The 15,246-nt window shown below is 39.7% G+C and overlaps 2 protein-coding genes across 9 annotated transcripts in view; one reads left to right on the top strand and one right to left on the bottom strand.

Moving 5' to 3' along the window:
• Positions 1-8,186, bottom strand: part of MYO7B (myosin VIIB) — a 108,984-nt gene extending 100,798 nt beyond the window's left edge. The window contains exon 1 of the mRNA XM_070463984.1: positions 8,109-8,186. Within this exon, the coding sequence (XP_070320085.1) occupies positions 8,109-8,186 (78 nt within the window). The remainder of the gene's footprint in view (positions 1-8,108) is intronic.
• The window catches only part of IWS1 (interacts with SUPT6H, CTD assembly factor 1), a 49,847-nt gene continuing 42,657 nt past the window's right edge, over positions 8,057-15,246 (top strand). For 3 of the 8 annotated variants that reach the window (XM_020886342.2, XM_020886340.2, XM_070463946.1), the window contains exons 1-2: positions 8,058-8,367; positions 10,826-10,944. In XM_020886342.2, the coding sequence (XP_020742001.2) occupies positions 8,334-8,367; positions 10,826-10,944 (153 nt within the window). In that variant the 5' untranslated portion in view covers positions 8,058-8,333. Of the gene's footprint in view, positions 8,368-10,825; positions 10,945-15,246 lie in introns of all 8 variants that reach the window. The other 5 variants (XM_070463944.1, XM_070463943.1, XM_070463947.1 and 2 more) reach the window with 4 other exon arrangements.

Raw genomic sequence — 15,246 nt, 5'->3', positions numbered from 1 at the left:
GGGTGCAGAGTTTCTCTTTGGGATGATGAACATTTTTTGAAATAGTGGTGACAGCTATATAACATTATAAATATAATGAATTGTACACTTAAAATGGCAAGTTTTATGTTATATATATTTTAACAGTATTAAAAAATAGCTTAAAAAAAGACTGTGAAGTTCAGTTGGTCCAACCATGATTTCACAGCTGACCCCCTTTATGACATACTGATGGTCTCGGCTCCCACATTTCCAAAGAGGTAGTGCTCATCACAAACCAAAACCAAAGCCAACTAAAACAAAACAAAAACAAAGAGTCATTTTGTAACTTAAAAAAAAATTCTTTTAAGTTGATTAAGTCTTTATTTATTTATTTTGACTGCATGGCATGTGGAATTTCCTGACCAGGGGTTCAACCCGCAGCTTCTACATTGGGAGAGCACAGCCTTAACCACTGGACCTTCAGGGACGTCCTTCCTTTTATAATTTGAATAATTATTCAGCCACATACATAATTGTGTGTTGAAGAGGCTGTGCTCAGGACAGGGCACACATCTACACAAAGACGGTTTCTATACAAAGCAAGACCAGAATCCATGAAGATATCTCTGCCTGATTGTTGGGCCTAGAGATGGGGCCCAAGCATAGCAAATTGATCTGGGTAGCTTCCACATCATGATCAACTAGAGACTGGCACTTCTGGTTTTCAAGTTATGAGTAGTAAGCCCATTAGTGGGGTGTGAAGTCAATTTGATATGCTGACCTAAAACAATCAGTTATTTTACCAGCAAAAAAAGGTTTATTCAGAAACAGAAAAGAATTGCAGTTCACGACATGCAATCTATAGTGAACTGCAGATATATCCAGAGAACAAAAGAGAGGACCATTTTCTTTATAGAGGAGGGGGCACTGGGAGAGGCTGTTAAACAGAGTCCACTGAATGAAACTTCTAATTTGCAGTGTAACGGCTTTTTGTTGGCTGAGTTGTTACAGCTTCTCACTGGCTGTTGGTTGCCAGCCCAGGAAAAATTCTTCCTAGCTCCTGCTGGGTAGTAGAGCAGTAATCTTCTTCTTGTTGGAGATGTAAAGATACTTCTCTCTTTGTTGGGTCTGTAACCGATGTGAAGCAGTAGAGTGTTAGCACTCCCCTTTCTGACCTACTGACTCCATTGAGGCTTCTGCTTATCCATTTCACAGGTATAATATGACAAAATCAGAGCTGAGTAGAAGTTATCATGTGGAACAAGACTACATGTTTCACGTTTTTAACAACCTTAGAAGCTTATGTGCACCATTTTCCCTTGTCCTCCCTTCCCTCAACAGAAAACCAATGTTTTGCTTCTTATACAATCTCAAATTAAAAAAACATAGTTAAAAGCAACAACAAATATATGTACTCTTCCCCTTTTCACAAGAGATAGCATACTCTGTTCTGCGCTTTGCCTTTTTTCACAGTTTAGAAATCTTTTTATGTATCAGTAAGAGAGTTTCTTTGCTTTTCATTATGGCTATGTAACATACCATTATACAGATGTATCATAATTTTGTGATCATTCCTGATTGGATATTTAGGTTATTTCCAGCATTTTTCAGTTAGTTCTGCAATAAGTAATTTTGTAGATACATCATTTGTACATAGCCACGTGTATTTGTAGGATACATTTTCTGAAGTTCAATTACTAGGCTAAAGAGCATATGCATTTGTAATTTTTATAAATATTGCCAGCTTACTTTCTGGCAAGCAGTAAGAAAGTAAAGGCTGCTGTAATAAACTTCCACCAGTATCCTGGGAGAGGGCCTCTTCTTCCATGGCCTCACCAGTGGAATGCTCTCATATTTTTGCAATTTGAGAAGTGAAAAATAATATCTCAATACAATTTTAATTTGCTTTGATCTTGTTTTAGGATATCTTTTATGAATTTTAGAACCCTTAATATTTTCTCTTTTGTGGATTGTCGTATCTTTTGTCCATTTTTTTTTACTGGTTTATTGGTCTTTTTCTATTGAGGTATTGATTTCTAGGGTCTCTATATTCATAAAGGAGATTAACCTTTTGTTCTATAAATTTTTAAAAGATTTTTTTTAATGTGGACCATTTTTTTCTTAATTTTATTTTTTTATTGAAGTATAGCTGACTTAGTTGTACCAATCTCTACTGTAGAACAAACTGACTCAGTTATAAACATATAGACATTCTTTTTAAAATATTTTTTTCCATTATGGTTTATCACAAGATCCTGAATATAGTCCTTGGTGCTACACTGTGGGGCCTTATTTATCACAAGACATTTAAATTCAACAGCCTGAGGCCTGACTTTGACCCGGTCCTTGCTCAGCACAAGTGGAAATGTTAAACATCATCCTTAGTAATAGATCTGTTGATGTTTACGACTGAGTGAATTGTACTGTACTGTACTGTTAGTAATAGAGCAGAACAGTACTGAAGACCTGAGCCAGGAAATTCCCTTTTATCAAATGACACAAAGTCCACCCTCTGGTTTAAAAGTTCCAGGTAACAAAATGGAAAATAAATTCATATTTAAAATGTGGCCCACCAGGCTCCTCTGTCTATGGGATTTCCCAGGCAAGAATATTGGAGTGTGTTGCCATTTTCTTCTCCAGTGTAATGTGGACCATTTTTAAAGTCTTTTATTGAATTTGTTACAATATTGCTTCTGTTTCATGTTTTGGTTTTTTGGCCAGGAGGCATGTGGGATTTTAGTTGCATGACCAGGGATGTAACTTCACCTAGAAAGTGAAGTCTTAATCACTTCTCTTAACCACATCGAGAAGGCTCTATGATAGTTGAATAAAAAATTTTTAAATTCTTAGTCATTTATCTTTTGGTTTTGTTAATGGTGTGTTGTTTCTGCCAGCATATGTTTTTACAGTTGTTTTACTATTATGTTTAATTTTTTGTGTGTAGTCAACATTTTCAGACTTTTATGGCTTTTGGCTTTTCGATCTTTGTCTGAAAGTTTTTTTTTCCCCTCTATTTTTATTAGGGAATTCTTAGGTGGGGTTTTGGTTGTTCACATAAAATTTTGCCATTTACAGTACCCTATGACTATTTTGTTAATTTCATATATTCTGGCCATCCTTCCATGTGAGGGCTAAAGGTTCAATTAAATTGTATTAGCGGCCATGTGGTGTGCCATGGTATTGATATTTAATGATTCATTATCTACTACTCGTGGGCTTTCAAGTGGGTCCAACTTTTCAGTATTCTAAACGATGTGGCGGGACAAATCTTGCGTGTGTCTTAAGGAGTGGAGAATCTGGGATGGGAGAACACTGCAGAGAGCGGGAAAGCAGGCTTAGAATGCACTTGTTTCATTTGTTTCTTCACCTGCAGGGACCCCTAGTGGCTCAAGCACAAGAAGGCAGGTCAGAGTTGGAGACGGCTTCTCTCACAGAGAATAATAATAATAATGAAACAGAGAATAATGAAAATAGTGGTCAGTCACCTACAGCTAGACATTCTGGAGTGTGAAATCAGGTGGGCCTTAGGAAGCATTACTATGAACAAAGCTAGTGGAGGTGATAGAATTCCAGCTGAGTTATTTCAAATGCAAAGACGGTGCTCTTAAAATACAATATGTCAGCAAGTTTGGAAAACTCAGCAGTGGCCACAGGACTGGAAAAGGTCAGTTTTCATTCCAATCTCAAAGAAAGGCAGTGTCAAAGAATGCTCAAACTACTACACAACTGAGTTCATTCCACATCCTAGCAAGGTAATGTCATTTAAAATCCTTTCAGCTAGGCTTCAGCAGAATGTGAACTAAGAATTTCCAGATGTAGTAGCTGGATTTAGAAAAGGTGGAGGAATCCATGATCAAATTACCTACATTGATTGGATAAGAGAGAAAGTAAGAGAATTCTAAAAAACATCTGCTTCACGGACTATGCTTAAGACTTTGACTGTGTGGATCACAACAAACTGTGGAAAATTCTTAAAAAGATGGACATACCAGACCACCTTATCTGTCTCCTGAGAAATCTGTATGCAGGTCAAGAAGCAATAGTTAGAACTAGACATGGAACAATGGACTGGTTCAAAATTGGGAAAGGAGTACATCAAGGCTGTATATTGTCACCCTGCTTATTTAACTTCTATGCAGAATATGCCATTAAAATACCAGGTTGGATGAATCACAAGCTGGAGTCAAGATTGCCAGGAGAAATATCAACAACCTCAGATATGCAGATGACACCACTCTAATGGCAGAAAGTGAAGAGAACTAAAGAGCCTCTTGATGAAGGTGAGAGAGGAAAATGAAAAGGCTGGCTTAAAAACTCAATACTCAAAAAACTAAGATCATGGCATCCAGTCCCATCACTTCATGGCAAATAGAAGAGGAAAAGTGAAAACAGTGACAGATATTTTCTTGGGCTCCAAAATCACTGTGGACAGTGACTGCAGCCATGAAATTAAGACACTTGCTCCTTGGAAGGAAAGCTATGACAAACCTAGACAGTGTATTAAAAAGCACTATGAGAGCAAATGTCCGTATAGTCAAAGCTATAGTTTTTCCAGGACTTATATGTGGATGTGAGAGTTGGACCATAAAGAAGGCTGAGTGTCAAAGAGTTGATGCTTTCAAATTGTGGCACTGGATAAGACTCTTGAGAGTCCCTTGGACAGCAGGGAGATCAAACCAGTCAATCCTAAAGGAAATCAACCCTGAATATTCATTGGAAGGACTGATGTTGAAGCTCCAATACTTTGGCCACCTGATGGGAGGGCAGGAGGAAAGGGGGGCAACAGAAAATGAGATGGTTGGATAGCATCACCGACTCAATGGACATGAGTTGGAGCAAACTCTGGGAGATAGTGAAGGACAGGGAAAGCTGGCATGCTACAGTCCATGGGGTTGCAAAGAGTCAGACATGATTTAGCGACTGAACAACAACAACAAGGGGCCTTGAAATCGGATTCAACTCCCTCATCTAACACAATAAGCTCAGAGCTTGACACAGAACCCAGATTTCTGATCCCCAAGCCTGAAGTTCTGCCACTGCCAGGCTGCTCTTGATATTGTATGACTTTTCACTCCCAGAAATATTCAGCAAGTTGCAGTGTCTCAAAAGGCTGGAAGGATAATTCTTGCATGGTTATCAGTCAAGGGAAACAGAGTTCAGGACTGCCACAAGTTCATTTCTCCCATGTCTCTCATGTCTCTTCTCTATCTTTAGTATACTTAGAAAAAACAGCCTCCCTGCTTAGTGGCCTCTCTACCACCAGCTGTGCTGGGACTGGAACGAGGAGTGGAGAGAGATGGTGGTCTTCAAAATGCAAGGCAGCCAAGACTCAGAAAGCGTATCTGTTCTGCTCCAAGATCTGTACTTTGGCGGCTCTGAAAGACAGCCACCTGGTGGAAAGGGGCTCTGGAAAACTCTCCTGGAGCTGTGTTTGCATTTGCAAGCACAATGCTTTAACCAAGACTCTTATGTTTGTTTCAAAAAGCCTGTCCTATCTCACTAAGTTAATGGCTTCTTGAGTATAAAACATAGATCCGACACTTTCCTTACAGCCTTCTGACTCTCTGCACATTATGCTGTGTTCAGTCTGTTTCTATTTCTCCATTCTCTAAACCATTAGGACAGTTAGAATTATGTTAAAATTCAGTCATTATCCTTTTGTAATTGCATTGCTTAGCCCAATTACTTTCATAGCTGTTGGTTGTATACCTTTGGTGAAACTATAAGATCTTTATTGACATGATTTGCAGTGGGTTCTCTTCTTGGATTTCTGCCCTATTCACTCACCTTATTACACAGGTACAACCTCTTAGAAGAGAGGTTGATCTCTTTGGAAGAGAGGTGGATCCTGGGCCCTTTTCTACTAAATGGAAGGAAATGAATTTTTAAGTTTTCTACCTTTAGTTCCAGGCACTGTTAATTCCTTGCTATTATGATTCTCACAACAGCTTAAGAAGATGTCATTCCTGCAGCTGAAGGGGTAGACTGGGACTTCAAAGCTATTTTCCTCTGTATGTACAGGTGAAAGACTGCCTATGAACTTTCTTGCAAGAAAATGGTAATTTCTAGAGAAACCATCCCTCTCTCTTCCTTTCCATGTCCTTTTCTGTAGCCTAGAACTGGGTTCTGCCAAAGTAATCTGACTGGTTAACAATGGTTCCAGGATTATCAAAGCTGGGATGTGGCTTCACTAATGACATTCTGAGAATTCATAGCATAGCTGCTGCTGCTGCTGCTGCTAAGTCACTTCAGTCGTGTCCAACTCTGTGCGACCCCGTAGATAGCAGCCCACCAGGCTCCTCTGTCTGGGATTCTCCAGGCAAGAACACTGGAGTGGGTTGCCATTTCCTTCTCCAATGCATGAAAGTGAGAAGTGAAAGAGAAGTTGCTCAGTAGTGTCCAACTTGTAGCAACCCCATGGACTGCTCCCAGGCTGCTCCCCATGTACTGCAACCCCATGGACTGCTCCCAGGCTCCTCTGTCCATGGGATTTTCCACGCAAGAGTACTGGAGTGAGTTGCCATTGCCTTGTCCGCATAACATAGCTAACATCATAAAATTCATAAATCTGAACTCCAAGGTAGAATGTGGGCTTTTCAGGGCACCACATGGGTCCTTATAGCAGGCTAGGTATGCCTAGAAGTCCAGTCCAAGATGTATGCCTTGCCAACTAACGAAAGGCCCTATTTCTGCAAGGCTACACCTCCTCGGGAATATTTCCTATACTTCCTCCAATCTAAAGGCAGTAATATCGTCTTCTCTATTTAAGACAAAAATAAGCAAGAAAACCGACTTTATTCAGGGTATTGCAATAGGGAGAGAGTACACCAGATATGAAGATCAGAGTATCTAGTACAAGGGAGATGGGGATGTCTGAGACTTTCCTATAAATCCTAGGATTTATAGTTGTAATTGATTTGCAATCAGAAGTTTCAAACAGTAATGAGAACAGAAAAATGCTTATTCCAGCATCTAGTTATTTGGGGACTTCCCTGGTAGCTCAGCTGGAAAAAAAATCTGCATGCAATGCAGGAGACTTCTGTTCAATTCCTGGGTCAGGAAGTTCCCCTAGAGAAGGGATAGGCTACCCACTCCAGTATTCTTGGGCTTCCCTGGTGGTTCAGACGGTAAAGAATCCACTAGCACACCTGGGTTCCATCCCTGGGTTTGGAAGATCCCCTAGAGGAGGGCATGGCAACCCATTCCAGTATTCTTGTCTCCTCCTGGACAGAGGAGCCTGGAGTCTCAGACACGACTGAGCGACTAAGCACAGCACAGCACTAGTTTTAGAGTGGCAAAGACAGGAACAGAAAGTGGCAAGATCTGAGCAGGTTCAGAAGAAAGGGGAAAGGTCTTCTGCCTTGTCATGGGTAAACTAGGCGGTCATCTCTAAGTCTTACAGGTCTCATGAAAAAGAGCGGAGAATAACCTTTACTTGAGAGATAGGAAGAGGGATAGTTCTTTACAGTCAGCGTTCTGACATGTTAGTTTCTCAACCATTGTTGTTTCTCACAAGCATGTAGGGCTCAAGTGAAGTTCAACAATGTCACTTCAGCAAGATTTCATCCGGGAACCCTTCTGGAAGCAAAAACCTGTACTTTCTATTGTAAACCAAATGGTTTCTTAAGATGGAAATTAAGTCGTAATTTTTAAAAAGAAAGGACGAAAAATGCCTTGAAAAGAGGCTCTTTTGATCAGGCCACTTGGTAACACATCATAGCTAGCTAGGCTTCGAACTACAAGTCCCAGAAGAAAATGCGCCACTTCCCGTACTAAGGGCGGGAATCAAGCATGATGGGAACGATAGTTAATTTCCGTATGATGGAAAATTTAATTTTAGCGAGTCTTCATTTTTCGGAACAATACTCCAGAAGGTACTCAAACAAAGCACGTGCGGAGAACCCATAAAGTAACACTATCATCTCCATGGGGAACAGACCAGGTTCCTCCAAGAAGATTTTAATTGCAGTCGGGGCTCCCGCTCAATTTCCCCACAAGTTCCCTTTCCGGCCATGCCGTGCGTCATACCGTTGAGTCTTCTCATTGGCCAGATATCATGTGACAGCGCCTGCGCACTGCATTCTTTTGAGGGTCGGGGGCAGACGCCATTTTGGCCCAGAGGTGCTTCTGGGAAGTAGCTCACTGACTCGCGCGCCTTGGTCGCCAGCCGGGTACGGCCTTTTCTGCCGGCGTTTGTAGGTCCAAGTGCGCGCGTCTGCCGCCATTGCTGCCTTACTCTCCGCAGTCTCCCAAAACCCCAGTTGGGCGGGAGCCTCTGAGCACCGGGCCGCGCTATCGGTGGTCACAGCGCCGGCAAGGAAGTGACGGGGGCGGCGCGGGGCCCAGACACTCCCCGCCGAGAGCCGCCTGCCATGGACTCGGAGTATTACAGCGGCGACCAGTCAGGTGAGGCAGGGACGTAGGGGACAGGGCTGGGGGGCGGTGCGATTACTCCACCGGGCTTGGCCACGCACTCCCGCGGGGAAGAGAAGGAAGCCCCAGAAACCTTCTCTCCCGGGACTGGGTCTGATGTTGATTGAGGCGTAGCGGGGAGAGCTGGCAGCCTGGCTGCGGACCCAGAAGTTAGAACCTTGGAGAGGGAATTCTGGACGGAAAGCCGTCTTCCAGATCGGCGAAGGATGTTGCTGAAGTGGGAGCCCCTTGTATATATCAAATGCTTACTGTGTGCAAAGTACTAGGAATGGCCTCTCTTGATAGGGAATTTCTTTGAGCAGTTGAGAGTGATTTTCGAGAATCCCGGGGAGCTAGCTGTTCAGTGGGGGTGCAGGATCTTACCTAGACTTTTCACTTGAAGTTGAAACTGGTTTGACTACGCCTGCAAACTAGTTTCTCCCATTAAAGAAAACATCGGAGTTGAGTTGTATACGTATTTTAGAATAAGGTGTGTACCTCTGGGGCTTACTAGTGATTTTTGTGCCTTTCATTCAACTTGAGATCTTTCCCCTTTCTCCTCCCTTAAGTTATTTCTTTTTCTGTTTATAAACACGGGGCCCCACTCTGTTAACACAGTTCTGGGCACCCAAAACGAATAAGGCAGAACCTCATGGAGAATAAAAACGTTACTTTTGCTTTCCTATTGTGTTCTAGTTCCAGTGAGTATTATCTGTCAGAAGTGCTTAAATAAATTTCTAAGTGCTTAAAGAAATTTCTAAATTTCTTACTTTCTTTTCTGTTTTGCGTTCACATAGATTCTAATATATGATGACGAATAGCAGTGACTGCAAACACGTTTCCAAACATATTCTGCTGTTTCGCTTCAAACGTTTTCCTGATGTTTTCAAAATAGTTGTCAGTTCATTTGTGTTTTTAAACTTAATATGCTGAAAGACATGAGAAGTTAGTCCTGACTTTTTTTTTAGCCTTTTTTTTTTGATGTTTATCCCTGTATTCCTAACTTAGGCTATCTTGTTGCATCATTTTTAGGCATTCTGTAATTATTTCCTATTATGCTAGGACAGGGTTTTAACCTCTTCTGACCCTCCTCACCTCAATTCTGACCGTTGAAGCATAACTTTTCATTATACTTCAAATTTTTTTTTTATTCAGCTCAGTTGTTCAGTTGTGTCCAGCTCTTTGCGATTCACTCCCTGTGAATCGCAGCATGCCAGGCCTCCCTGTCCGTCACCAACTCCTGGAATTTACTCAAACTCATGTCCCTTGAGTCCATGATGCCATCCAATCATCTCATCCTCTGTCGTCCCCTTCTCCTCCTGTCCCCAATCCCTCCCAACATCAGGGTCTTTTCCAATGAGTCAACTCTTCGCATGAGGTGGCTAAAGTATTGGAGTTTCAGCTTCAGCATCAGTCCTTCCAATGAACACCCAGGACTGATCTCCTTTAGGATGGACTGGTTGAATCTCCTTGCAGTCCAAGGGACTCTCAAGAGTCTTCTCCAACACCACAGTTCAAAAGCATCAATTTTTTGGCACTCAGCTTTCTTCACAGTCCAACTCTCACATCCATACATGACCACTGGAAAAAACATAGCCTTGACTAGATGGATCTTTGTTGGCAAAGTAATGTCTCTGCTTTTTAATATGCTATATAATAAAAAGGTTAAATATATGTATATTCAATACTCCTTAGCTGAGTAGAATAGTTCATTAGTATGATAGTGATTTCATTCTTAAACTTCTTTTTTTTGTTTTCCCTGTAGTTGGCTGGTTCATATTTTAAATTTTGTTTTTATTAAACTTTTAACCAAGACTTCCTGTATCCTCCAACAGCTCTAAATTCCTTTCAGTGCAATTTTTCTTTGTATTTTTAAAGTATTGGTTAAAGATAGGTAGCAATTTGTTTTATAGTAGTATATACTTTTCCTTACAGGAGTTTACACTATTTCTGGAATGGAATTCTGTGTGCTCTTCATTCATAAACAAATACTATACCAGGTAGTGTTCTCCACTCCAGGGATTCATCAGTGAACTAGAATCTCTGCTCTTTTGGCACTTTTATTCAAGTGAGGAGAGAATCATATTAAACAAAACTAACTTGGAAACTCATGTAGTCCATTAGTAGGTGGTAAGTAAGTGCTGTGGAGAAAATAGACTTCATTATTTTAACAAAGTTGAAAGTGCACACAGTTATTTAGAATTTGTTGACTTGGTTCTTAGTGGCATTTCTTAAGCTTCACGTTCCTTTAATGATATATTTTCACTGCCACATGTCAACAGTACAGGTTATGACTGTTAGTATTTATGTACGTATTGTACTTGTTCACAAATTAGTTATGCTTCATCAGTGGTGACCTTTGCTCTTACCTTATTCTTGATTTATTGTGTTCATTTCAGTTGAGGATGTCATCCATCTTACTCCTTAAGTGGGTTTTTGTTTTATTTTTAAGCAGATGATGGTGGCGCTACCCCAGTACAGGATGAACGGGATTCAGGGTCAGACGTTGAGGATGATGTAAATGAGCAGCACTCTGGATCAGACACTGGAAGTGTAGAACGTCATTCAGAGGTATTGGCTAAACAACATCTTTGGGGAGGCTTTTCCCTTGCTTATTCTATGAGACTTGTTTTATTTAGGAGATGTAGAGACCCTGTCACAGGGTCTAGGCTGCAAACCCTTCAAAAATAATAGAGAACTGCTTTAAAAATAAATAGGGCTAGTCTGGTTACTTATGAAATCATAGGGAGTAAGTACTGATTGAGTCTCATTTTGGATATTAGGCAGTCTCAACTGTGCTTATTGATTCAGAAAATAGGTCAGGTGTTTGATATTTGACTAGGCTTCCTCATTCCCAGCATGATGTCTTAATAGGGCAGTGAGGATTTGCACTCTGAAGAAATACCAATGGAAACAAAGTTATGGGGGTCATCACCTATTACCTTTGTATCATTTTAATTTGCTTGCCTGGTTATGCAGTCTGTACTGCACAATGTTAACAAAATAAAATTGAGGCTTTTTAAAAAATTCAGCTGTAAGTTTTCAGTAAAACACAAACTGAAGTGTAGGAATGATAAAGATGGCCAATATACCATATATTTTGCTTAACTACACATGCACAGAAAATTGCCCAGTTTTAGGTTATTACATGCAATAATGGATGCAGTTGTTAGAGATTGTATTATTGACTCTGTCCTTTGATATGTCTCTAGTGTAGCCATATATCCAACAAATATTTATTGAGCAACTGCTGTGTGTCAGGCTCTTTTGACATATGAGTGACTTAATGAGGTTCCACTGCCACGAAAATCCTTCTTTTTTTCTTGTTTTCCAGTAGCAGAAGAAAGACATTAAACAATATACTTTAAAAAAAAAAATTCTATAGTTTGTTAGAAGATGATAACTGCTATGGAGAAGGAAGAAAGAAAGAATGAGTGAAGGGTGCCAGGATGCAGGGCAGGCTTTAGTGTTAAATAGGGAGGTACATGTAGGCCTTATTAAGAAAGTGACATTTGAATCAAGATGTGAAAGGAGGTGAAGGAATAGCTACATGGCTATGTAGTGAATGAACACTCCCAACAAAGATCTAAGGTGGGAGCCATTGTGGTTACAGTTGAATAAATATGGGGCAGATGAGATCAGAAGTGGGAGGAGGGCTTATCTTTTAGTTATTTTGGTGTCATTTTGGTTTTTAGTATACTATTAAGCATTTAGACTAAATTCAAATTAATATATAATTGATAGGTAGAAATTACTTGATAATATTAACATTGTTATAGTATATTTAGTGTGTAACATCTTAATTTCCCATTTTGGAAAACAGCATGAGGAGATTGACTCATGGCTTCATGCTTCAGTTATAAGTGTGTTATAAATGTAGTGTTGGCTTTCTTTTTTTCAACTTTTTTTTTTTAATGAGATGGATTCTAAATAAATGTGCATGTTGTAAATTTAGAGATTATATGAAAGTTTAAAGAAAGTCAGCATATTCCTGTCACAGAAATGACTATTAACTTTTTTATATTATTTCTCCTGCATTTTTATTCTTATATAGAATGTGTGTATATGTTTTAAGTTACTTGAAATATATATATATATTACATGTCTGAATAACATTTGTATCTCTTCACTTAAGATTTTAAATACTTAAGTATTTCTCCATGTCATTAAAGATTCTCACTAAGTGTAATTTTTAATGGCTGCTTAATATTTCATAACATGAATAAACTATTACTTATTCAACAGTTTCCTAGTTGTTAACATTTAGACTGTCTAGCTATTGTCAGTGAAGTCTGCCATGAACATACTTTTGTGCTTTTCATAGATTTTCCCCTCCAGAAGGATTATCCTAATTAGTTTTGAGGGGCAGTTGTACCCTTGAAAAAGTATAGTTACATTATATGGAGAGGTGCAGATTATAGCCCCATAATTTGAAAGATGTGTATTAGTTTCCTAGTGCTGCCATAACAACTGGATACAAATTTAGTGGCTAAAAATAACCCCAGAGATTTGTTTCTTAAAATTCCAAAGGTCAGAAGTCCAAAGTGGATCTCACTGGGTTAAAATAGGGTGTCACTAGGGCTGTGTTCTTTTTCTGAGGGAGAATCTGCTTCCTTGCCTTCTCCAGCTCTACGGGACATTTGCACTGGTTGGCATATGGCTCCTTCCATCTTCAAAGCTAGAACTGTAGCATCTTCAGATCTCTCAGACCTTTGCTTACTTACTCATATGTCTGTTTCTCTGATTTTCCTCCCTCCCCTGCATAAGGATCCTTATAATTAATAATATATTGGGCCTACTCAGGTAATCCAGGATAATCTCCCTATCCTTAATTACATCTGTACTTTGCTTTTGAATATTTACACATTCTGTGGTCATCTTTTGTGGGGCATTATTTGGCCTGGTGCAAGATGGTACTCACAACTTGATTTTCCAAATAATATTTTTCCCATTTGGTTTTGGAGTTTTACAGGCAAGGTTTTGTTTGTTTTTTAGTTCATTTTACCTGTAGTACTCACTCTGCATGTGTTTCTTTAGATCTCTGAGGAAAGTGTTGAAAAAGATCAAGATAATATTTTAAAACTTAAAGTTAATACAATCAGTATGATGAAAAAAATAGCAAAATCTTAAAGTCAGGATTAGTAACAGTGCTTTAATGGTCCATATTGGAGCCTAAAGCAAAGAAAAAATAAGTAATACATATCCCAGTGTTTAAATTTTGATACTTTGTTCATCATGGATTTTTTTTATATGTCAAATTTGACCTTTAAAAATAACACCTTTTTTTCTACACAGCTTTATTGAGATAAACTTACATACCATACAATTCACCCATTTAAAGTGTGCAATTCAGTGATCTTTAGTATATTCACAGCAGTACAACCATCAACATAGTCCTTTTTAGAATATTTTAATCACATCAAAAGGAAACCCTTTAGCTGTTAACCTCTTTACAACTCCCACCTTCCAGTTAGTCAGTCAGTTCAGTTGCTCAGTCGTGTCCGACTCTGCGACCCCGTGGATTGCAGCACATCAGGCCTCCTGGTCCATCACTGACTCCCGGAGTTTACTCAAACTCATGTCCATTGAGTCGGTGATGCCATCCAACCATCTCATTCTCTTGTCGTCCCCTTCTCCCCTGCCTTCAATCTTTCCCAACATCAGGGTCTTTTCCAGTGAGTCAGCTCTTCTCAACAGGTTGGCCAAAGTATTGGAGTTTCAGCTTCAACATCAGTCCTTCCAATGAACGTTCAGGACTGGTTTCCTTTAGGATGGACTGGTTGGATCTCCTTGCAGTCCAAGGGACTTTCAAGAGTCTTCTCCAACACCACAGTTCAAAAGCATCAATTCTTCTGCACTCAGCTTTCTTTATAGTCCAACTCTCACATCCATACATGACCACTGGAAAAACCATAGCCTTGACTAGACGGACCTTTGTTGGCAAAGTAATGTCTCTGCTTTTTAACATGCTGTCTAGGTTGGTCATAACTTTTCTTCCAAGGAGTAAGTGTCTTTTTATTTCATGGCTGCAGTCACCATCTGCAGTGATTTTGGAGCCCAAGAAAATAAAGTCAGCCACTGTTTCCACTTTTCTCCATCTATTTGCCATGAAGTGATGGGACTGGATGTCATGATGTTAGTTTTCTGAATGTTGAGCTTTAAGCCAACTTTTTCACTCTCCTCTTTTACTTTCATCAAGAGGCTCTTGTAGTTCTCTTCTCACTTTCTGCCATAAGGGTGGTGTCATCTGAGGTTATTGGTATTTCCCCCAGCAATCTTGATTCCAGCTTGTGCTCCCATCCCCCAGCCCCTCCTTATTTTGGACATTTCATATGAATAGAATTATATAACATGTGGTCTTTTATGACCAGCTTCTTTGTTTATCCAAGCTGTAGCATGTGTTAGTATTTCTTTCCGTCTTGTGATCAGTAGTAGTCCATTCTTTGGATTAACCACATTTTGTTTATCCTTTTGTCAGTTAATGGAATTTAAATTGTTTCCCCTGTTTTTTTCACGGTTGCTGCACCAGTTGACATTCCTACCAACAGTGCAGAGGTGTTCCCTTTCCTCCACATCTTTGTCAACACTTGTTATTTCTTGTCTTTTTGATAAGAGCCATTCTGACAGGTGTGAGGTGATACTACTGATACTGTGGTTTTGATGTGCATTTCCCTGATGATGAGTGGTCTTTTCATGTGTCTGTGGGCCATCTGTATATCTTCTTTGGACAAATAGCTATTTAGATGCTCTGCACATTTTGTTGTTGGGTTATTTGTTTTCTTAATGTTGAGTTGTGTGAATTCTTTGTGTATTTTGGATATTAACCCCTTATCAGATATGTTTTTTGCAGATATTTTGTCCCATTCAGTAGGC

This window comes from Odocoileus virginianus, unplaced genomic scaffold (assembly GCF_023699985.2).
Source record: "Odocoileus virginianus isolate 20LAN1187 ecotype Illinois unplaced genomic scaffold, Ovbor_1.2 Unplaced_Contig_10, whole genome shotgun sequence".
NCBI classification, from domain to species: Eukaryota; Metazoa; Chordata; class Mammalia; order Artiodactyla; family Cervidae; genus Odocoileus; species Odocoileus virginianus.
The sequence above is the reverse complement of the archived record's forward strand: the minus strand, read 5'-3'. Positions and strand labels throughout refer to the sequence as shown.